This window comes from Vipera berus (assembly GCF_964194415.1).
Source record: "Vipera berus genome assembly, chromosome: 12".
In the NCBI taxonomy this organism is placed as follows: domain Eukaryota; kingdom Metazoa; phylum Chordata; class Lepidosauria; order Squamata; family Viperidae; genus Vipera; species Vipera berus.
This window is the reverse complement of record NC_138215.1, coordinates 14822356-14847518: the sequence shown is the minus strand read 5'-3', so window position 1 is coordinate 14847518 and position 25163 is coordinate 14822356. Positions and strand designations below refer to the sequence as shown.

Here is a 25163-nt window from a genome sequence, read left to right as displayed (position 1 = left end):
TTTTCCTATTCAGTGGGCAATCAGCATCTCTCGCTGCATGTATGGATCTGGCTTTGATGCCAAAGGATTTCAATGTATCAAGTTATTCTCTACCAAGACGTCAAGGCTGCCATTGTCTACAGCTGTGATTTTTTTTACCCTCGTTGCTTACATTTGGGAAAAAGCAAACTATACTTTTAATCAAAACAATTTGTCTCCCTGTCATCTTCTTTATGTACACTGCAATAACTGTAAAACCAGTTGTTTTTATAATTACACTAATTGCACTGTCATTATGCGATCAAATCTGGCTCTCAGATCATCATTTCTTGGGGAAATGCTCTTCTAGAGGGCCTGAGAACCACTTAATTGCACAATATTACACACAAACCAACAACAACCTACTTATGAGATAGCATTAATCCTCTGGACAAGCAAACCAAGCTGAAGTGCCTAGCCACAGTAAAACAAATATTTACCTCACAAAAAAAACATGGTGATTGCTTCTAAGTCTCCTAAATCGTGACATATTTTTAAACACAAAACATTGATCGTGTGAATTGGACTTTTCCTACTTTATCATTCCCTTTGATCTACCCCAGTAAATTATAGTTTGAAATTTCTAGTTACAGATCCAGTACCTAACCATGAATCCAGAACTAGTACTCAATAGGATTTTGTGGTTTCCCACAAGTTATTAGTATAACACTAGTGCAGGGGTAGGCAACCTTGGCTCTTTTATGACTCATGGACTTCAACTCCCAGAATTCCTGAGTCAACCATGCTAGCTCAGGAATTCTGGGAGTTGAAGTTCATGAGTCATAAAAGAGCCAAGGTTGCCTACCCCTGCACTAGTGCATTGATATTTAACTAGGGTTTGTTGAACACGATGTAGTGGCCTAATTCACCTATAATATTAAGCCAAAGTTTTCCAGTCATGCTATTGTCTTAACCATGGATTACCCAATAAACTATATTAGTTTCACTGACACATAAAGTTAATGTGTAAGATTTGAAGTCAGAGTTGCTAAGTTCACACAATGCTAAGCCAAAACCAAACAAGTTACATGATAACTTAATACAATCCATGACAGTGATTGCGTTAATGAATGAATTCATGTTCTGCCTTTGCACAAGACATTGAACCATTAAGTAAGCACACAAGCTGATTTTAAAATTTAAACCAAGGTTAAAACTAACCAACCATAATATGGTGCACCTAACAAAGTAAGAGACCTATATCCTGTTTTTTAAAAATTGTTGTTGCCATCTGCTTTTTCCCTCCTGAGAATTGTCATGATAGCCCCCTTGCTCTTATTTTACCTTCACAATGACTCTATGGAGGGTGCATACTAAAGAAAAGTATTGAAGGTCTTATTATGTATATTAATGTATAATTAAATTTTAACTATTATATTGGATTTCTGGTCAACGGCCATCGTTAAGTGTTGATTTCATCTGGAAAAACAATGAAATAGCCAGGCTAAGAATGACTGGCCCCAAATCTCTCCCAATGGTCAAGTATACATTTCAACTTGAGTCTTCCTAATTACTAGAAGACAGTGCTCTTCACTCATTTATCAGCGAGAGGCAAATGAGTCTCCTTAATCCATTGCTTGCTGCAAATCCTTTCTCACACACATCCTATTTCACCATCTCTCCATCATTTGTACCTCTCTCATACCTTTCCTGCTCCATTATTAACAGGTCCCAAAGGAAACACTCAGGTCATTAATGAAGAAAAAGTTATGACTGAATTCCATTCAGGAGCAGAAGAGCTAAGCAGAGTTAAACAGGATTTTTTTTGTTGTTTGGTTTTTTTCCCCTGCAGCTGTAAGGCCTGGATGAAAGTCAGGAATTCAGAATGACAGGCCTGCATGGCCAAATGCTTTACTGACCTCGGTTTCTATCACAGTGAGAATAGCCAAATACGGTAACTGATATTACTCAACACCAGGGACCTCGGCCTGTCACAGAAACTTCCTAACAATGCTGGAATGTGAAGATCTCATTCAGTCTGACAGAGGGGTGCCATTCTCACTGTCAAGGAGACACAGGCAACAGTTCCCTGTCTGAGCAGGGGTTGGGCTTAAAAGACCTCCACGTTCTCTTCCAACTCCGTATGGGCCAAAGACATTTCCGTGGTCATGTGGCTGACATGACTATATGCGTGCTTTCAAACTGCTAGGTGGGCAGCAGCTGGAGCAAGGAACAGGAGCTCACCCCATTGTGCGGCGCTTGGGTCTCGAACTGGGGTTATCAGCTTTCCAGCTGAAAGCTCACAGTCTTTAACTACTGAGCCATCAAACCCCCTTATTTATTTATTCTATCCCCCACCTTATGTGACTACATAAAAATCACTGCTTAGTTCCATTTCAGGTTGGACAGCCGCCATGTTGGATTCCTCACAACACAACAAGCTAAAGACATGAATCGCCAAAAAAATGTGGCCCGTAAACCCCTCACCTTATGATCATCTGTCTAATCTAAACCACTGGCTGCAGAAGGAACATTCAATAAAGTCTTAGCAATTCACAAATTCTAGTTATCCAAAAACAACACGAACATCTTACAGATAGGTGATTATTAGCTATCCATCAGTCAGTTTAGGATAGCATATTTTTTTTAAAAAAAAAACAACAATCCCAAGCTTTAATATTTGGATTTATGTTGCGCAGGTGGGGCTGAAATTCTTTGAAGGATCTGCAAGTACATGGCATAGCCCCAAATGGTTTGGTGACAAATAGATGTTGAGCTAAAGACGGACGCATCCCGACATTTTTCAATCTTTTCTTTAGACTTCTGTTATTGTTGTTGCTTCTCAGCCAAAAAGCAGCTTGCCATCTTGTTCTACTTGGGTACACAGCATGGCATAAAGTACGATGAAAGCATCCAGTCAGGTGTGCCAGCCAGAAGTAGCAAGGAGGGGGGCGGGGGAAAGAAAAAAACATTTGAGGTTTCTCTCAGCCTAAACCAATATTTACCAGTATGGTAAGTCTACTCTTCGACAGCAGCCTTTTAGTGGTGACTACGGGTTGGAAAACGAAAAACCGAAAGCCTCAATTATAAATTGGAATATTAAAGTTACCGCTGAAGTATTCCAGAGACCAACTTTCAGCAAAGCAAGTGAGATTTGGACCGCAGGAGGCAGAGGCAGAGGAAGCTTTTAACTACATGTTGTAGGCAATAGTAGGACGAACTGAATTCTGCTCTGTGCCAATATAGAGCTGCTTAAAATGAACCTAGCTTGTCCTACTTCAAGAAGCTACAGTCCCCAGGAGCAACTTGAATACAGAGAACATTGCTGTTTTATTTATATGTCCAGCATCTTTGATGGCTAAACGGATGTCCTGCCTTTTCTCCCACACCTGAAGGTAACAGACAGGTAAATCCATTCTCTGCGATCATTTTCCCAACAACTCTGTGAGGTAGCTTGAGCTAAAACAGAACGGCTGACCCAAAAAAGAAGACCTGAAATTCCACGTCTGAGCTTAGACTTGAACCTGGAGCCTTGTTCCATCTTGAAAAGCCTAACCATTAAACCACACTGTTCTTATTCGTTTAGGATTTGGGTGATGTTAGTTCAGTTCTCAGCCCTTCTGTAGGGTTTTTTTGTTGTTTTTTTTAGATGTTGCCTTGATTGCAAGATCTCTCCTCCAGGAGTTACAGGTAGCTTATGACCATCCCCTTAGCAGATCTCTCTAGAGATCTACTAGGACCTGGTTTCAAAGTTCCATATCGACCTGCAGCCCCCTGTGGACATGTGATCCCATTTTGGGCACTTGGCAACCAGCCCATATTTATGATTCTCTGGTCATGTCACTAGGACTGTTGGCATTTTTTGTCCAAAAAGCGGTATTTGTTTATTTATTTTTCTGGCAAAAAAACACCCCTTGTCTAAAATGGGTTCATTTAACAACCATCACGTTCACTTAACAACCGGGACAAAAGGCTGCAAAATCAGGCATGGTCACTTAACAACCGCTGTCACTTACGACCATAATTCCAGATTCAATTAAGATAATAAGTTGAGGACTTCCTGTATTGGCCTCAAGTTAACCTATTTTCTTTACTCGAGTGTTTATTGCTTTGACCTTAAAAATTTTTTGGACTGAATCATGTTACATTGTGCAAGCTGAGCGGGTGGCTATTTTAAACTGCCTTACAGTATGTTTCATTTACACTACACTATATTCCTAGGCAACTCACTTTTAAACAATATATTTTTTGCTTTGCTTTAATTATACTGTGAACTGCCCTGGGATAAATATTTTGGTGGGTGGTATATAAATATTTGAAAGTTTGGAAAAAGTGCCACCAGCTGCACCCATTCAGCGCCTGGTTCCTTTCAGCACTGATGTAATCAATAGGTACGCCTATTTTGAATACAAGGAGAGAGATTGATAACTGTGGAAGTCAAAGGCCCAAATTATGAAAATTGCTGAAGGGGAGAGCTAATCTGAGAAAGTTATCTAATTTTGGGAATTTCTACCTTTCACGCTTGAATTGTCATCATATGTTGCTTACAGGATCAAAATTTGCATCCATTGTTTAATTGTTGTGGTTGATGTTGTTAGAGTTAAGAGGCAATGGGGTGTTACATTAAGCAAATATAACTTCTAATTTCCAGCAGTCAATATTCATGTCGCTGTGTTGATTCATATCTCTTGAGCAATCTTTTGATTGGTTGTTCCTAATTTCTGATCACATTTAGCTGCAGTTTTCATAAAACGAAAGCCTTATCTAGAAACTCGCTCCAACCCTGGTTATGTAATCTGATTTTAACTAAAGACATCAGAGTTGGACCTGAAATTCTCGACCTATAAAATATGTGTTCCTCTATAATCTCTTGATCAATAAAACTTTCAAGTTACAGAGATTGACCAGGTACTGATCTCTCCTGCCCAGTCCATAACTCTATTTTTTCCCCTTCTTTGTAAACAAACAAAAACTGCAGAATTATTCAGTACTTTTCGTGAGATCTCTCACAATCACAACTGAAGCTTGAATTAACAGGGTCCTGATTGTATACGTTATGCTAAAATACCGATCGTGGCTTAAAAACCCCAATGACTGGATTGACAAAAAAGTCCAGACAAACCAAAAAACTACATTATAGCTCAGGGGGTCTCCAAAGTTGGCAACTTTAAGATTTGTGGACTTCAACTCCCAGAATTTCCCATGGCTGGCTGAGGAATTCTGGGTGTTCAAGTCACACGTCTTAAAGTTGCCAAGTTTGGAGGCCCCTATTATAGCTTAATGCAATGTGTAAATCTCATCAATGTATTTGTCCCTGGTCCAGAAAAGAGGTTGGACGTTCCTACATTTGAACAAAGAATTCAGTTATTCTATCCTCCAGGAGGGGTTAAAAGAACTGTTGGAGAATCAGAAGCTTAAGACCCCTTAACTCCTCTGAAAATTCTCAATAAACATCCACTCACATATGTAGGAATCAAGTCAGATATTTTTCTAAAACCGGAGGGAAAGATTCTTCCTTCCACCACTATCCACCAAGCCATTCTTTCTCTCAAAACTACAGTTGCAAGAAAATAAAAGTCAACCAGCATCTGCTAATGATTTATACAATAATGCTTAGGTCTCCAAATATATTTGGAGAAGAATGAACTCTGAGAAAAAGAGAAAGAATATGTATCTTCTTACAGAATTTGAGAATGTCACAATCAATATTATTTTCTCCCGGTCAAAAGGAGTTAAGCAGATATTTAAAGAATTCCTTCACCAAAATGGATGGGATGTTAGAAAAACTATGTTTGGTTGAATTGTGTCATGTGTTTTTTCATCTTGGTTAAATTTATCCAACATGCCACATTCTCAATATTTAGTTGCAATATTTTCTGGACATTTTTCTATGGAGGAATGAAGTTGCATAAATCACTCAAATGCTGATCTTTTAAAAAACAGACATCAATCTCAATTTGATGTAGTAAAAGTTATTCTCTTGTCTTCATATTCCATAAGTACCTTATTCATTGTTTTAGGGATGGTGGTTAATCATAGAAACCTATTATATTCACTTAATATTGTTAAATATTAAGTACTTTCAAGATTATTAAGCTCAGAATTCCAATACATTCCAAAATGACACAAAACTGCAATAACCAATCGAAACCCAAGTTTGAAAACACTGTTATGGAATAACAAAGGTGCTAGTTTTTATGTGCCACAAGACCTAAGTTCTTCTGCAAGTGCTAATTCAACTCTGTACATGAGTGCCAAATTCTCAAGCTACCTCAGAACAAACCCAAAATGTTTGTCCAGTGTTTCCAGGAGCAAGAACATAAATTATTCTCCAAAGCACCTGAATAAGCAGAACAAAAAGCAATGGATGAAAACTAATCAAGAAGAGACCCAACCTAGAACTGAGGAGAAATTTCCTGATAGTTAGAATAATTTATCAGTGGAACAGCTTGCCTCCAGAAGTAGTGAGTGCTCCATCACTGGAAGCTTTTAAGAAACTGGACAACTATTTGTCTGAAATGGTATAGGGCTTTCCTGCATAAGCAGGGGGTTGACTAGAAGATCTTCAAAGTCCCTTTCAACTCTGTTATTCTGTTATAGCTAAGCCCTTGTTTCTGAACTTTAAATGGCAGCCTGCATCCTTTCTTCTTAGCGCGCAGGAAAAAAGCTTAGATCCATCTCTAAAAAGATGTTTAGAGGTGGTAAAGAGGAAATGCAATGCTAGCCTGCAGCTCTTGAAAGCCGCTATGTCTTTTCCTTAGACTGCACAGCTGCTCTTTGCAGCTTCCACTACATGATGCCAGAAGAAGGTGTGGCTGTTCTTAAGACTGTAGATAATTGCTCCCATTCATAACTCTATTTGGAATTAGGTCCAAGGCATTGCACAACCCCTATATCCTAGGCCAGCGATGGCGAACCTTTTAGAGACCGGGTGCCCAAACTGCAACCCAAACCCCACTTATGTATCGCTGGGTGCTGGGTGGGCGTGGCCCATTGGGTGGGTGTGGCCCATTGGGTGGGCGTGGCTGCAGTGGTAACGGCAGACTGGGTGGGACTAAGAAGTTCAATCAGTCAATTCCAACTTTGCGAGATCTTTTTTTTCCCCACGAGAAGTTGCAATTGATTGATTGATTGAACCTTTTTTTTTTTGCATGCAGCGGCGGAGGCCTAAAGCAAAAAGGTTTTATAAAACCCAGCTGAAGGCCTAGGACTGGGGCGATGGCACGCGTGCCCACAGACAGGGCTCTGCGTGCCGCCTGTGGCACGCGTGCCATAGGTTGGCCACCACGGTCCTAGGCCTTTAGGCTACTATAAAACATAGCTCACTTTATGTACACTCTGAACATCCTAAACAACCTTGCACTAATCTAGAAAAGAAAAAGGGAAAGAAAGGAGGAGGAGGAGGATTGGAACTGTAGACTTAGGGACCCAGTCAGAGGCGGCAGTGATATTTACTTCAGGGCCTCTTTTTGTGGGATAATCAATACAAGACTCTTAAGGTCTCCTAAATCATGTGCCCAGAAGAACATAAACCATACAAATATGTAAACAAGCAAAAAACAAAACATAACCCCCCAAACAAGGAAGACATAGCAATGTCATTTAAAATGATGCATAGACTATTATTCATCTTTAAACGTTTCATTTAATCATTAAATGTAATTTTCAAAAAAGGCAGACTTGAATTAATCTACACAAGAGCTTATTCCAGTCTAGGACTGCAGAGTTTATTCTTTGCAAAGTAAACAACCACAATAAAGAATTTTTTTAAAAAAATGTTCTGCTTTTTCTTCCTCTTAGCTACAATTAAGGAGGCTTGAAAGATGTATTTTTTTCAGCTTCTCTGAAAAAAGAAGGCTTTGGTCTTGGAAAAGTTTTGATCTTTCTGGAGCCTGAAAGATTGGTAAGGAGAAAGACCAGTCAAAAGACCAGTGTGTGAAATATTACAAAATGGATCAGTGACCCATTTGATGTAATCCAAAAACAAAAGGAAGTAAAAGGATGCAATTCTCGTAGCCCATCGGGAGGTTAGTGTACTTCCCAAATGATGTTCTAGATATACTAAAATGATGCTAAAGAAATTCAAATCACAGCCTTATTTTTTTCCCCTCTTTGCATTACCGTTATGTATGTATGAACACAGAATGGACATATCTCCCCAACAGTAACATCCTACGTACAAAAATCCAAATTTTGCAATTCTAATTAAACTAAAATGCCTGATTTCATAGTCATCCTGCTATTCAACAATTTTATGGGTTGTACGCCTTGTGAAATCTCCTTCTCTTTCACACTGTGCACACACCTGGCACACACACAACCATGTGTCCAGAATGCTAGAGGGTCTCCTGCTTGTGCAGAGAGTTGGACTAGAAGACCTCCAAGGTCCCTTCCAACTCTGTTATTCTGAATATATATATTTACAATGCCTTGGTAAGGCCACACCTGGAATACGGCATCCAGTTTTGGTCACCACGATGTAAAAAAGATGTTGAGACTCTAGAAAGGGTACAGAGAAGAGCAACAAAGATGATTGGGGGACTGGAGGCTAAAACATATAGGGAACGGTTGCTGGAATTGGGTATGTGTAGTTTAACGAAGAGAAGGGTGAGGGGTGACATGATAGCAGTCTTCCAATATCTCAAGGGCTACCACAAAGAAGAAGGAGTCAAGCTATTCTCCAAAGCACCTGAAAGCAGGACAAGAAGCAACGGATGGAAACTAATCGAGAGAAGCAACCTAGAACTAAGGAGAAACTTCCTGACAGTTAGAACAATTAACCAGTGGAACAACCTGCCTCCAGAAGCCGTGAATGCTCCAACACTGGAAGTTTTTAAGAAGAGACTGGCCAGCCACTTGTCTGAAATGGTATAGGGTTTCCTGCCTGAGCAGGGGGTTGGACTAGATGACCTCCAAGGTCCCTTTATATATATATATATATATATATATATATATATATATATATATATATATATATATATATATATATATATATATATATATATATATACATATACATATACATATACATATACATATATATATGTGTGTGTGTGTGTGTGTGTGTGTTTGTGTGTGTCAATCTTTACCAAGCCACAAGAAGACCAATGTAGAACAAGGCAACAAACAGCCCCATTTGTAAGTAGCTCATAAAATCTGCAAAAAAGCCCCACCAGAATCTCTACATGCTCTGTAAAAAGGCTTTTTTTTCACTTTTGGCACTGCCAGTAAAACTCTTGGAGACTGACCTTTCTGATTTCTCCATTCAAATGGGAAAAAATCCCTGAGGTTTCTGAACCCCAAATTTGTCACTGCCAATGCATGGTCAAAAGAGAATGTTTCATGTACAGCCACTTAAAAGCCAAATTGTATGCATGTGTACTTTAAAAGAACATTCCCATAAATTCCGCAGGACTTACCCTGAACTTATTAAGTCTTAGCATCTTTGTAGTTTAATCATAATACACAAGACCACAACACATTGCCAGGGAGAGGAACAAAAACAAGATGCAACATTATAAACTCCACCAGAATCCACTTAGTGAGAGCAAACACAGTGAGTCTACAGATATCCCAAGATTATTTACTGAATTATCATAGAGAGGAATTGCTGAGCCGAAGTGTTGTTGTTGTCTCAAGAAAAGATTGGACAGCCATTTGTCCTGAAAGGTATAAGGTCTCCTGCTTGGGAGACCTCCAAGGTCCCTTCCAATCCTGTTATTCTATGTTCTAAATACGCACGGGCCAATGGTACCGTAGTAGGATGATCACTGCACATCAAAAAAACCAATTATCTTGAAAACTTTAAAACAACGTATTTAGCAAATGGAACCCAAACTTTAGCGATGCAACTGATTGTGGTAATACACCCCTCCATATTTATAGAGCAACTTATTAGCTGGTGCTGAAATCAGATGGTTTGATACAATTATGGAAGCAAGCACAATATACGAATATATGCACCTGCTTTAAATCTTTCTCTACACTTAACTAAGTACAAATGGCACTCAGAAGTTGCCCAAGCTTAGCAGTCTATTTGCTCGTCAGAATTTAAGCAACTTATCTCTGAAGAGCACCCAACTGTTCTGACTATTCATTTCCCTCTTCCCCATGTTCCATTCATAGAAGAATCCCACTTCTGGCAGCTGTTTTCCAGGAATTTAAGATTCCCCTGCCCCCGCCCCCACTTAAGCAGGGGCAAGATCTTTCTGGGCAGGAATACTAGCAAGTGAAAATAGGAAATTCTGCCTGCAAACAATGTATTTCTTGAGGAGGAAAAAAGGGAATCGTGCAATTTCTCTGCAGTTACAGCAAATGCCCTTTGTTCCCAGTCTGTTCCCCTTGAAATATTTCTAAGTTGAGCTTTAATGAATCAAGGTATCCCAGCCTAACTGTCAAAAACCAGGAAGGTAAATTGTACTTCGTGACAACTGAGCCGGGAGACGGGCAGCAAATGAATTTGATAAATAAACGGCTGCTGCAGTAAAGGCAGCATCTCTAAGATGCTGCGGGATTTCCTTGGCTTGGAAGGACAAGTCGGTTTTGCACTAATTCAGGCCAGCTGACTGAGCCCCCTTGGAAGCAAGCAAGGTTTCCTGGGACTCCAGCTGCGCGACCTTGTCTTTGCCACCTCTGCATCCTTTTTAGCCACGTTGTCAGGGAGACAGCCCAGGAACCTGCTCCCTTTCCAGACAACACCCAGCATATCCTTCCGAAGCAGGGACCACACCGGGCGCCTCTTCCATCCCCTGACAAGTCAGGTGGGGGGCAGAAATACCTCCGGCCCTTAAGAAGCAAAGCACCCAGAGGGTCCCACTTCTGGAAAGCTGGATTCCAAGGATCGCGGGGGTGGTGGTGGAGGGGGGTTGTCCCATTCCATCCAGCCGGCGCCCTCCAGCTGTGCAAGGGGGGAGGGGGCAGAAAATCCCTTTCACAGCTCCCATCTGCACATCTGGAGGGTGCCGGCTTCGCTTGGGACTCTCCAACTTGGGGACCCAACGCATCCCAGGCAACCCCGCCGCGGGATCGGGGAGCGGGGCCCCGAGAGCTGTCCCCGACGGCTGGTCCTGCCTTTCCCTGCCGCCCCCCTTTCTCCTCCCAACCGGTCGCCCGGGTCGCCCCCCCCCTCCCCTCCGTCCCGGCCAATTACCCTTTCAGCGCGTCGTGGCCCGCGGCGCCGCCCGCCTGCCCTCTTCGCTTGGCCCGGTTGGCCCGGCTGTTGGTCTCCTTGGCGGCGGCGAAGGAGGCGAAGGCGCCCTCGGCGGCTCTCAGGCTGCCCTCGGCGGCGGCGACCCCCGCATCGCCCGGAGAAGGCGAGGCGAGCAGCAGCCCGGAGAAGCCCCAGGCGACGGTCACGAGCAGTCCGCCCAGCCGCATCTCGGCTGCGGTGGCGGCGGAGGCGAGGATGCTGCGGCGGCGGCGCGGCTGCCTCCTCCTCCTCCTCGTCGTCGTCTTCCTCGACTCCTGCCTGCAAAGGCTGCCCCGCGCCCTGGGATCGCGCCCGCGCCGCTGCAAGGGGCTCGCCTGGCCTGGCTCCTTCTTCCTTTCCTTCCTTCTTTCCTTCTTTCTTTCCTTCCTTCCTTCCTTCTTTCCTTCCTTCCTTCCTTCCTTCCTTGGCTAGCCCGGGGAGCTCAGCACGGGCTCTCCCTGCCGGACCTGGGGCGGAGGAGAGGGAGAGACGGGCGAGAGAGCCCCGTTAGACGGCCGGCAGCCCCGGCCCCGTCCGCCTTGGCAGGCGACGCCCCTTCCCCAAGCTGGCGCCCTCTGCAAAAAGAAAAAAAGGATGCCCGCGCGCGCCCAGCAGCCCGGCGCTGTCAGGAGGAGGTGGAGGAAGGCGAGAAGCGGCTCTTTCCCTCCTTCTCCTCCTCCTTCTTCTTCTTCTTCTCCTGCCCCACCGCAAAGCCCCCCCCCCCCCAGCCCCAGCCCCGTCCGGGAAGGAGCTGCACCCACGGGAGCCGCCGCCGCCGCCGCCGCGTCTGAGCCTTCTTGCCACGGGGGTCGCCACATCCAGCGCTCCGCTCGCTCGCTCGCTCGCCTCCTAGCCGCCTTCCTCGCTGGCTGGCTGGCTCTGCCTTCGCCCGCTTTTCCTCCTCCACCTCCACCTCCTTGTCCCCTCCCCTCCCCTCTCGCCCCCCCCTCGCGCTCCCCCCCCAACAACTCCCCCCACTTCTTCAAAGTATCGCCCTTTTCTCTCGCGAGAGGGGAGAGGAGAGGACCAGAACAGCAGCAAAAGGAGGAGAATTGAGACCTCTTCCAAAAAAAACGAGAGGTTGGGGGGGGGGAAGAGAGAAGGGAGGGAGGGGGAGAAAAGAAAAGCCTCCAACCCCCCCTCCCTCCCCGCCCAGCCACTCCTGGGCTCTTTCCCGGCCACGGCTTCCCTCCCTCTGGTCTCGTCCGGGCGGGCGCCCTGGGGGCCAGCAGGGACCACCCCCCCCTCCCCAAAGCAACGCAGGGGCCGGGGGCGGCGGCGGCGGGGGGGGGGAAGAGACGCGGGCTGGAGGAGCCGGGGGTCGCTGAGCGCAACGGCCGCGGCTCCTCCTGCCCTTCGGACTTGGGCTGTCCTCTTTGGAAGGCTCCGATGGGCACCGAGTCCCACCGATCCACGCCAGCCTTAGAGGCTGACCTGGAAGACCAGCGAGAGAATAGCCCCCCCCCCCCCGGCTACTGGCGCTCAGAGCTGCCTGGGGCCGGTTGACAGCAGCAAACCCGGGTTCAAACCAAATGGGGCTGGGGGTGGGAGGGGGGAGCGTTCGTACTCCTCCCACTGAGCGGGATACAGGACTCCTCCCGCGCAAAAACTCTTCGGCAGGTTTCTCCCCCCCCCCAAAAAAAAGTGTCTCAACCGAATGGCCATAGAGACAGCTGATGGACAACCCCAAAGGAAAAGTAGGCTCCTGTGTGGATTTTATCCGAACTAGGGATGATCGCATTTGACCTTTTAGATTTCCATCCTAGGAGGAAAGATTCCTAACTTGGATACCTGTTATGAGCTACCACTGTAGAAAGAAGTCCATACCTGTTACTAACAGGTGAGGATAAGAATCCCCTTTTTGCTAACTAAAGGCAGAACTAGAGGTAAGTGTTACAGCCTGGTGGTATTATTGATCCTCTCTCTCTCTCTTCATCCATCCATCCATCCATCCATCCATCCATCCATCCATCCATCCATCCATCCATCCATCCATCCATCCATCCATCCATCTATCTATCTATCTATCTATCTATCTATCTATCTATCTATCTATCTATCTATCTATCTATCTAATTTTCCATCCCACCCATCTCCCCTATAAGATGACTCTGGGTGTTTCCTTCAGAGTAACTGAATCTGAAGCTAGATGCATGAATTCCAGCTTCAGAGGTGTGTCATCCCTCATATTCTTCCTCAAATTCGATCCAGCTACAGCTGGAATATCATGAGTTTTCCCCCCCCCCCCCCAGTCTAAGTTGGAACTTAAGAGGCTGTCATTCCTTAAATCTGCAAGGAATTGGAAGTGCTTAATTTGGGCGAGGTGGTGTCTATTATACATGCCTATAAAGTTTTTAAGACCAAGAGATACATAACAGCATGCATGCCTCTTTATAGAATAAGCTAAGCCTTGGCACCAGGGACTGTACAGCGCATTGTTTTTATGCTATGCCTCACATATGTAAAAAATTGGTCCCCAGGGAGAAGTTGCTTGCCTTTTGGAAAACCACAATAAGCCGCTCCTATGTCGCTTGCAAAGCCACTCAGTCTAATGTTCTGGAGATGTTTACCTAATAACATGACACATGAGTTCCCACCCTCGTTTAAGAACTCTGATAGATGATGAACTCTGTGCCAGGGACTGGGTCTTAGCAGGCTCTCAGATGTCTTCAAGGCTCAGCAATCGGTTGCCGTGTTCCCAGAAGCTTTGGTGGTGGGACCAGGAGGCGCCCAGCCTTTCTTAGAAGCATGGGCAAAGTTAATGCTGCCTTTTGAAGAAATGACCCTTTGGGCCCTCGTCAAAGAAGAGTGGCTTTTGCAGAGCATTAGCTGACACACAAAGCTACTGAATCTGTTAGTCCTCAAATTGCAACTGTTCATTTAGTGCAGGGGTCTTCAAACTTGGCCCTTTTATGACTTGTGGACTTCAACTCCCAGATTTCCTCAGCCAGGCACACGTGCCTGGCTGAGGAGTTCTGGGAGTTGAAGTCCACAAGTCATAAAAGGGCCAAGTTTGAAGACCCCTGATTTAGTGACTGTTTGAAGTTACAACAGCACTTACGACTATTTTTCACGCTTACCAACCCTTGCAGCGTCCCCAGGGTCGTGTGATCAAAATCTGGACGCTTGGCAACTGTCTCAGATTTATGATGGTTGCAGTGTCCCGGGGGTGGTGGGGGTGGTGGTGGTGGTGGTGGTGGTGTGTGTGTGTGTGTGTGTGTGATCCCCTTTTGCAACCAAAGCAAAGCCAGATTTCCTTGACAACCGTATTGCTAACTTAACAAGTGCCACAATTCATGCAACAACCGTGGCAAGAAAGATCGTAAAATGGGACAAAGCTCATTTAACCACTGCCTCGCTTAGCAATGGAAATTTTGGGCTCCGTTGTCGTCACAAGTCAAGGACTTCCCCCAAATCAAGACATTCCTCTCTTAGCCGCTGCCAATGAGAAAGCTAGAGCAGGCATTGACTTCCCTTTCAAGGCAGCGTTTACTTAAAAATACATTTTCATAGCTACTGTAAATGGGCGAATCCTTTAGCGTTTATGGACATTGTTATGCCTACAGTTAAAGATCAAAGAAGGAATTAACTAAGAAAAGAGGACATTATATACATGATGGGCAGGTAGTTTTTCAGCGTCTCCCGTAGCAACCTAACACGAGGGGTAACTAGGCAACTGCATAATATTTCAGCTGAGGGGCTGTCACAGAGAGGAGGGGGGGGTCCAATCTATTTTCCAAAGCACCTGAAGGCCAGACAGGGAACAATAGATGAAAACTAATCAAGGAGAGAAATAAGGAGAAATCTTCTGACACTGAGGACAATCAACCAGTGGAACAGAAGTTGCCTTCAGATATTGTGGGAGTTTCATCACTGGACACTTTCAAGAAGAGACTGGACTGCCATCGGTCAGAAATGGTGTAGGATCTCCTGCTTGAGCAGGGGGTTGGACTACATGACCTCCAAGGTCCCTTCCAACTCTTACGTTCTCTGCTCAAAAACCTGTTTTGGTCTAAAGCAGAGATCCCCAACCTTTTAGGCATCAGGGACCGGTTCGGTGGAGAGAGGTATTTCCGTGGACTGGAGGGTGCGTGGTTTTGTGTGCTGCCCGCATCCCATGGATGAGGCTTTGCTTGTTTGTGTGGACCGGTTGCTGGCATGCCATGGCCCGGTGCCGGTCCACCGATTGGAGGTTGGGGACCCCTGGTCTAAAGCACAAAAGGAACATGGCTGCCGGGATTGGCTATCGATGGCAAAGCAAATAATTACCTAAAGTCATAAAACTTTCTTTGCCCAGGCATTGGCTGGGATCCCACAATACCTGACAACAATACCAGACAATCTACATTCTGGTTTTATTTGGTCATGCGCACATCCTGTCATGTGTGCTGGACTCCCATTTCCCAATAATGAGTCCTTGATTTATGGCCACAGTTTGGGGGGGGCAGAATTTCCATGGCTAAAGCAAGGCGGTTCGTAACTGAGTCACCTCCGATTTTATAACCTTTTTTTTTTTGCCACGGTTATGAAGTGAATCGCACAGACATTAAGCAAATCCATCTCTTCTCTTTGAGTGTGCTGGTCAGAAACCAGCCGGGGAAGGTTGCAGATGGTGATCCCAGGATGTTGCCACCCTCAAAAGCCATGCTGGTTGCCAAGCAACCAGATTTTGATCACCGGAAGCGTACAGCAGTCGTAAGTGCAAGGACCGGTCGTAAATCACCTTTTTTCCCCCATTGCTGCTGCAAGTTTAAACAGCGGCGAAATGTATGGTCGTGAGTCAAGGAACATGGTTTGTTTTCACCCAGGTTTCTCGACAAAGCAAAAATTGCTGGCTCCCTACAGCACACCAAGCCAGCGGCATTGTGGCTTAGCGCAACATCTGGACTACCCAGCCTCACTCCTACTCCTGCTCCCCATTGGGGATGGGTGGGAGTTGAAGTTGTGTACCACACCTCTTGGCTGCTTATTGCTCATCCAGGACCCAGAGTGGCGAACCCTTTGCCTTCTCCAGATGTTGAGCAATTACACCTCCTGGTCATTCTGGATGAAACTATACTTCAATAGTGTCTGGGAGTCCCACCCTGACACACATCAAAGGCATCTGTACTGCTGCTCCCTTCTCAGCGCTGAGCAAAAAAAAAGCCGACCCTGTTTTCTGCAGCGGATTAAAGAGCACCAGATGTGCACGTAGGTTCCATGCCACATCTTCACTGGCCACAAAGCCGGGTCAGGCTCACAGGAAAGGCCTTTGTTCTGCTTTAAGGCACAGCTGCCAAGAAAGCAAAAATGACACTTGCCAATGTAGTGTTCCCTTATGTTCAAACCATCACGCTCACACTGCGGCTGTCCCTCTGTGCATGGCTGGGGTGGGAAAGTCTTTGGAGTGTGGAGAACAGAATCACGGTCCCTATCCTGTAAAACAAATGCCTGCGGGCTGTGAATTCTGGTTAAATTAAAAATAGACTGCCGATTGCAAAACGTGACATTCCAACTTGACTTCCGCTACTCGAAGAAAAAGAAGCAACAATCGCATGATGCGGTTTGCCAAAATTCTTTGCTGCAAGTAGGCAGAATATATACAACCTAGGCCTGCATATCATCATACAATCTGCAAAAAAAGGAGAGCCCACACCTTTTGGCATCAGCTCCGCAGCTTGTCTACATTTCTTTCCCTTTTTTTGTTGTTGTTTTTTATTAATTCCCACCGGCCTGACATGACAAAATCGGGGAGTTTGTCAAGTTGCAACATACCCAGCCAATTTTTACATTAGCGGTCATTTGGGATTCCCAGCAGCTTCCTGGCCTCAAAACATCGATCCAAAGGAACCACAATTATGCGGATTTAAAAGTCACCTCAAATACCCCAGCACATTATTTGGGGTAAAAGGGGACCTTGTGAATTCGGGATGGGATGGAATTCCAAAATAAATCCTTTTTTTGATTCTTCCAAAACATAATAAAAATTTCCCCCGCTGTGCAAGAGGAGTTGCATTTTTGCTTTGTGTTACTTCACATTTTATTCATTGTATTGTAATATTCATTTGTAATATCTCTGGAGATTCTCAGTCATCCAGGTCAGAGTCCCCTAAAGTTTTTAGCTTTCCAGACCAGAGTGGGGGGGGAGTGAGGACAGGGTTCCGTGCGAGTGGCCGGCAAGCACGCATGCAGATCCATTTGCACGAGTGGCGTGCACGCTGCCTGCCACTGACTTAAATGGAGCATGTGCTTGCAGGCTTGCCCACTGCTTGTGCAAACGTGCACACTCGCCAGCTGTTCCTGCAGCCCGATGGCAAACCCCTTACAGAGGTTGGGGACCTCTGATCCAGGTGATGGGTCGTCCCTTTTTTAAAAGTCAGCTGGCCTTTTTTTTTTTTTTTGCTTGAAGACATTTTGCTTCTCATCCAAGACGTTTCTTCAGTTCTGGCTGGTGGAGGATGGACAGATTTATGTTCCTTGCAGTCATCTGTTCATTAGCCAAGGAGGATGGAATAAATCCTTTCCCCCCCCCCCTCCACCATTCAGTCATAACTGAAGAAGCTTCTTGGATGAGAAGTGAAACATTTTCAGGGGAAAACAAAGTCCGGTGGCCTTTTGAAAAAGCACCTTTGAAGTTCCTTCTCTAGGTTCCACTGGTAACATAAGGCCCACTTTGGAAAACAGCGCTTCAATTTTAGCGAGTCCACAATTGTTCTGTGTGACAAGTCACGAGGGATTAATAGTGGCATGTACTCCTGTTGTATGTACTCATTCCGTTCCTTTTTATAAAATGCAATGCATTTAGCTCTTGGGGATGTGAGGAATGACTTATTGGGGCACAGGTTGAAAGGAAATTCATTAAGAGTAAGATCAATCTTATTTAATATTAATTCAACAGAGTACCCAACAGATCTTTTTTAGCAAAAAAACAAAACTAGTAATCTCTGACAGATTAATATAGACCAACAATCAAGTAGTAAACAAATCCCAATTAAGGGATTACAAACTTAAACAAAACAGTAAACAACAGCCTAATCAAGGAACCATCAAAAACACTCTCACCAACACTGACAGGGCAAGCCACTTGTATATAAAGAGAGAACAAACCCCACTCCCTTCCAGCACTGATGATGTTACCTAGTTGGGTCATGAAACGTCTGCAAGAAAACTACCCAGCTCAGACAGTCTCAAGGACCCCACAATCAAAACATCAAATTTTACACCTTCTAAACATGTACCTAGATAGGTACAGGGCTGAGAAAAGGCCACTGGACAGAGGCCCTTAAAACACGCCTTCTTAAAATTGTGCCATTGTTCATACCCGCTATGTGGATGAAGCTCACAGGCCAAGGAGATCCGTATTAATTCATTTTTGCACTGCTGTACCTGGAGAAATTCCCATTTTGAATTTACAATGCTCTGAGGTCTGATATAAAGTTCAGTTCCAATTTCTGTAAACTGAAACGAAGACCATCCTAGTTCAGACAAAACAATGTGTGTAAGGTTCCAATTAAGCAGACGGTCACAATTAGGAGTAAAATAGTAGCAAATGGACAAAAGCGGGGGTTGCACCCCATGTTGTAGAAACCCAGACTAACATTCATTGTTAACCGAAATGCCATCCTTTGGGAGTTCACATATTCATTTGAGAGCCAAAGTTGAAGCGACGGACTGTCAAATGATACTAATAAAGAATTATGTAAAGCAGCTTACAGTCTGAATTTCATTGTTCAGAACTTCAGAGTAAGCAATCATGATTACAGAAATGCCCAGATCTTTGCACAGCCTTGCAAATAACCAGCTCAACCACATATAACCTGACGCAATTCATTCTCGGAGATTTTTATAAATCACTCCATGAGGTATTAAGTAAAACCATCCAATTTGGCATTAAAGAAAACAGCAAAATTTATCTGTTTTGCATCTGATTGAATAAAGCTGTACAAATCCTCTTTCGGTCAATCTCATTAGAGATAAAACCTGTTTTCCCCTGGGCTGAGGATTGATAGCAAAACAAATCTGGAAATCATTGATCATCCATTGAAATTATAGATAAAACTGATACAAGAACGTTATCTTTAAAAACGGAAACATCCAATATTGGACAAAAAGAAGAACAGGTTGACGATGTTCATTCTTCGTGCAAAGACCTGGTTTGCTTTAAACCTGGTTTATTGAAAAAGACCCCCCCATGGCTCCATTCACACCTCAAGCATAAACATAAAAGATGGCTTGCAAACCACCATGGTTTGGTTCATTCCACAGGCTAAGCCCAAACTACACCACATTTTGACATGAACCCTGCCTAGAATCCTAGAAAATGTCCCCAGGGAAGGAAAACAACAGAGGCTTATCTTAATAGGAGCTCGCATTTCTCAGAATCTGTCTTCAGCTGTTGAAGAGTTATTCAGCCCACATAAGAAGCCAATTAGAGTTTCATAATTTTTTTTTCTGTGTCCATTGGGACAGCTGTGGTGATGTATCTTGCTGTTGCCTTGCCCTGCTGCTAAAAACAATGCGGATGACAGTATATGAGATAATAGCATGAACTATGGAGACCACCTATCAATTAACATGGCATATTGGGCGAGAGCTGATCCATTTCTTTGGGGTGTTATTTTATTTTATTGTTTAAAGTGTTACTAGCTAATTTGCCAGAAGGGAACAGCGGGCTCTTACTGCCGAAGAAATTGTCTGTTCTTTGCCTCAGCTTTTGAATTCCTTCCAGTGCAAAATATCTTCAACATTATCCCAAAGAAGGAGGGGGGAGGGATTCATAAAAATCCTTCTTACCGCAAAGGACAACATGAACAAGTTATTTAGCTGAAACGGAATGACAGCAGTGGGGGAAAAAGTAGTTTCCTCCTGGACAGTGGTGGGATTCAAATAGGTGAACAACCGGTTCTCCGTGTGGAGGCCGCTTCTGGAAGTCCATTCTGGGACTGGGCAACAAAAAAATTAGCTACCGGTTCTGCCAAAGTGGTGCTGAATCCCACCACTGGTCCTGGGGCTTTATTTTTAAGAAAGAGAACTAAGCAGTCCCAATAGACAAACTCAGATAAAAAGCAAATTCAGTTTAACTTTGGTAGATTTACGGCAGGGGTTCCCAACTCGGGCGGGGGGGCATTCACACCCCAAGGGGGGGGCGAGACGATATTCCAGGGGGTGTGAAAATTTGGGTTTAGAAGTTTCAAAAATTATAGTGTATATGCATAACCAGGTATTACTTTTGTAAGGGGTGTGAGAATATATCAGAAGCGTTCTAGGGGTGCGGGGTATAGAAAAGGTTGGGAACCGCTGATCTATGCGTTTGGTTTCTAAGGGGTGATGCTCAAGTGGTGCAAGGTAAAAAAAAAACAAATGCAAATTCAGAGATTTTGATACAGGCTAGTTCTAGTCCTGCAAGGCCACTATTGTGCATGCAGAACATAATGTGCAGTCCAGACCAACTATCTATAAATAAAGGTAAAAGTTAAAGTTTGCCCTGTCCAGTTGTTTCTGACTTTAGAGGGCGGTGTTTATCTCTGTTTCTTAGCCAAGGGATCCACTGTTGTTCGAAGACACTTCCAGGATCATGTGGCCAGGATGTCTATATGCCAAAGTACACAGAACGCTGTTACCTTCCCACAAAGTGGTACCTATTTATGTACTTGCATTCGCAGGCTTTCAAACTACTAGGTGGGCAGGAGCTGAGGCAAGTAATGGGAGATCACCCCGTCCTGTGGCACTATGGTCTCGAACCTGGGCAGTCAAGTTCAGCGTCCTTAACTGCCGAGCTATCGCACGCACACACATATACACACACACACAGGTTATTTTCTAGGTGGACTCATGACACAGTCATCCCAAGCTTGCTTTCTATCCAGAAGATCCCTTTTCAAAACCCAGAACCACCAAGTAGGGCTGGAAGGAAAATTCTGACCTAGAGGTTCAGATAAAACCGGGAATTGGCTAGGTTTGTCCTTTGCACTAAGCCATGGATTGTTTAATAACAGTCTGCTGAATGAGCCACTAAAGGTTAGTTGGTACAACATGTTGAGGAACCACAGTGGCTGTATTTATACATAACAATTCACCATCATGTGATGTGTTTGGTTCTGACTTAGAAAACACACCATGGTTAAGAGGCGTTTCGACATATGAGATGCCTGGACCCCATCTGCAGCAAAGGCAGCTTTCTCTAATCTGTTTTCCCCTGCAGTGTGTTCTTAAAACAAAGAACAATGTTTAACTAAGAATCTACATAATGTATAAAGAAACATGCAAATCAACTAACACCACTTTCTTATGAGAAAGACCCATGCATGCCAAATTATGCATCCTTGAGATCTCCCCTTCGTATCTGTCACAGAATGCAATTCCTCTTCCCCCCACCACCACCTTTAGTTTATCCTCAGTAGTAAGTGGTACTACATGGTAACACCTCCCCCCAAAGTCCAGTTTGTTATAGAAGGCAGTAATGAAAAGACAGTTCAAAAGCATAGGAGAACTTCAAAACATTCAAAGATTTTACAAAGATCTTTGGTTAATGTTGCAGCCATGACAAAATAATAAACCAATAATAAACTAATATTACTTAGAGGCTACTCCTTATGATACATTCTGAATAGCAATTGCTAATTACATCATTGCACACCAGATCACTAGTCCAGATAACTTGGATTATGATGGATGAAGAGATCAGAAAGGAAACTTTAATTTTGTCCCCTTGAGCTCCTAAATAGCAGGTGGGAGATACATCTGATAAATTACTCAGAAGTCTCTGCTATCAAATTCTGCCCTTTTAAAACAGAAACATTAGGAATTCTCTGTGGGACCTTTGACACACAAACACTCGTATATTCTACAGCTAGTTAATTACATTCTGGCTTCCACCACCATTTTGTACTGGAGAACATATTCTGAAAATGATTGGGTTCAAAATTATGGGAACCAGATATCTTGAGGAACGGGGCTGCATGTATGTGTCTTACCTCCAAGAGATACGCGAAGCAGGAATTTCAGCAAATACAATTTATCTCACTCTACACAGTAAGGTGCAGTTACCGAAATCCATCTTCTGCAGAACTGCTAAAACTGCTTTCCACGTGAGCATCTTAGCCAGGAAAATAACGATAGTTGAACCAAGACTCTGGATCAAAAGTTGCACAGATCTTCGTCATTGGTGACTCATCTCCTTACTGACCAAAGCCAAGATGGTGCAGTTCTTAAAATATCCAACTAGAAAGACACAGAAAGCTTTCGTAGAATCACCACAAAAACTTGAATTTTGACTCTCAAGAAGATTTAGCTATTTGGGAGAGAAAACTGAAGTAACCTTGCTTCAGAGTTCAAAATATTGTTGGAGATTGGGTATGTTGACCCACAAATATTTTTGCTTACGAGGTACAGACATTTAACAGCGAAACAAAGAAATGTTGCAGAGTAGGCTTACAAAATCAATGAGTTTTGAAAAGCAACCTTGTATGACTGAAATATCTGCCTGAGCAATTCATATTCAACATAGGCCAAATCTTGGCTAGAGAAGGAACTGAACTGAGTACAAACTTTTATCAAAAGCTGAGAAGCTTCACCTAAAACAGGGGTCTTCAAACTTGGCTGAGGAATTCTGGGAGTTGAAGTCCACAAGTCATAAAAGGGCCAAGTTTGAAGACCCCTGACCTAAAAGGATATCTGTGCCTCAAGAGGGCTAATGGAAATCTTAAATTACGTGTGTATGTATCTCACCTGTGCTTTAAAAAACATCATATAAATGGATTAGTTCTCTGAAAGCTTCTGTTAAATTCTCAGGTCTACATGGCAGTTGGAGGCTAGATTTAGTATCCTGCCAAGTTTCTCCATGATGCAAAATATAACGAAGGCTAACTTTAAACCAGATTAAATTTTAATTCCAAACTCGACTGAACCAAAAATTTACAATATGTATTTTGGAGAACAAGTGGGGCAAAGGCTAACCTTCTTGTGACACACATAGAGAAGTGGCAGAATGCCCAGATATGCAGTTGTTGTTGTTGTTTTTTAAAGATTTTCAGGTCATCCTTTACTTCTGATGACTTGACAGACATGTCCAAATAAGTCTTCTTGGGAACAGTAGGGAAGTGGTTTGACACTGTCTTCTTCTGGGGTGTATTTTTGCCTTCTCAGAATAGCTTGTAGCCTTGGGACTTCCTGATGTATCTCCTATCCGAGACTTTGAGATCAACCAAAGCTGACTGGCTGGTGCTTAGCTATGCTTTAAGTATTGTAACTATTGCAGAAAAGAGAACCCTGGAAATTTGGTTACTCTAAGGGACCAAGAGATAAAGTACGGTGAAGCTCAATTTTGGAAAGTAAGACTACTTTCCATTTATTTATAGGCTCTTGAACTGCCCTTCAAAACATGATGTGTCCTGTGATGGGTCATAAAGAACAATAAATTTGAAGCATCACCATGTGGAAAACGGCTGAAGGTTTACCAGAATGCTGAAGATTATACAAAACAAAACAAAATGGAAGAATTCTTCGTATTACCTCAAATACCTAGTTTGTGTTTTTTTAGAGGCTTAAGACCCAATTTTTATATAAGATAAAAAACATTCTCCTGGCACTTTGGAGAAAAATCACAAAGAGTAGAACTCACCACAAGCTGTGTTCTTGTTTAAAAGCCCAATATTTTCCGTGGAATTTCAGGCACTGCTTTGAGTAGGGTTTTTCTCTTTCTCCCTTTCTTGAAAAAGAGCACTCCATTAGCTCTGCGCATTAAAAGATTCCAAGGGTAGGTGAAGATTTTCATATGAAGAAGTCGTGATAAGGGAAAGGTTAAAAATCCAGAAATTTTAGAGACCTCCATCTTCCTTTAGGGAGTAAAATAGCTAAAGTAACTACTTCAAACAAACTCCTTTAAACTGAAAAGATGAGTTATTAGAATTAAGCCTAGAGACAATTGTGTTCTTACCTGATATTATCCTCAAAACCTTCAGAGATCCAAGGTTTTGAATAAATCTTCTCAAGATCAAATGGAACATATTCCAGCTATACAACACAACTAAAATTTATAATCCATTTATCCTGAGAAGCTTCTAGGTTAGGGGTTGGCATTATCAGTTTTCTGTATAACAATTTCTTGATTCAACAAGTATTTTAAGTGGTTGTACCCCCAAAAGTTCAATTTCAAAGACTTATTAAAGCTTATATCATAATGTAGTTACTCTTTAAGCTGCCATAAGCTTCAGTGGGCTTTGTTGCATTTGATATTTTTCAAGAAAAAAATAAGACAATTCTGTGTAGCTAGCTACCAAAATCAATTTTATGTCTTGAAACTGAGACTTTATTTGCAGGACTGGTGGGATCATTCTACTGCCTTGCTTTGAATCTCCATCACTCAAGCTTACAAAATAGAAAATGAAAGTCAGATCAAATCAAAACTTTTATGCCCTTTGGGTCAGAGAACCATACAATAAAAGTACATACACCTCAAGACAATTATTTAAATTCTTTACTAATATATACAAATTGAAAGCACCTACAATTCTTCAGTGCATCCCATACCCGGGGATAATTTGCTTGTTGATGCTTTAGATGTACACTTTGTGGCTCGCAGAATTTAAAACTGCCTTTTTTTCCAGTGGGTGTTGTTACTGTACAAATAAAATGTGGGTCAGCCAAATTGGAACAATGAATTAGGAGTTCCCTGAGTTTCATCCCTTTCAAACTCCTACTTGACCCGAAGAGTTGCAGCTGCAGAATCAGGCCTCACATTCCTTAAAACAACATGTCAGTTGTGGGAATAGGCGTTACTGTCTCTTGTCTCTACCCCAATCAGTCCCTTGCTAATGAGGTGATTCATCTCCACGGGAGTGTCCCACTGATCTAGCTGAAGTAACATCCATGGTATTGGAGAACAGGGATTAACAATGAACCCACCTCACTGTGGGAACAACACACACTTCCACGTTCATCTCAACTTAGCTAGCAAATATTTCGAATGCTGTTATTCCGGTACTAGACGCTCCATTAATTTGGACCAAAATCTTTTGCCCTACCTACAGCAATTTCATGC

The 25163-nt window shown here is 43.4% G+C and overlaps 1 protein-coding gene across 1 annotated transcript in view; it reads right to left on the bottom strand.

The window, feature by feature from the left end:
• Window positions 1-23299, bottom strand: part of FBN1 (fibrillin 1) — a 168262-nt gene extending 144963 nt beyond the window's left edge. Inside the window, exons 1-3 of the mRNA XM_081337040.1 lie at window positions 23081-23299; window positions 22099-22345; window positions 11108-11613 (exon numbers count right to left, since the gene is read on the bottom strand). Coding sequence (XP_081193166.1) covers window positions 11108-11334 — 227 coding nt within the window. The 5' untranslated portion in view covers window positions 11335-11613; window positions 22099-22345; window positions 23081-23299. The remainder of the gene's footprint in view (window positions 1-11107; window positions 11614-22098; window positions 22346-23080) is intronic.
• Between the last annotated feature and the right edge of the window lie 1864 nt (window positions 23300-25163).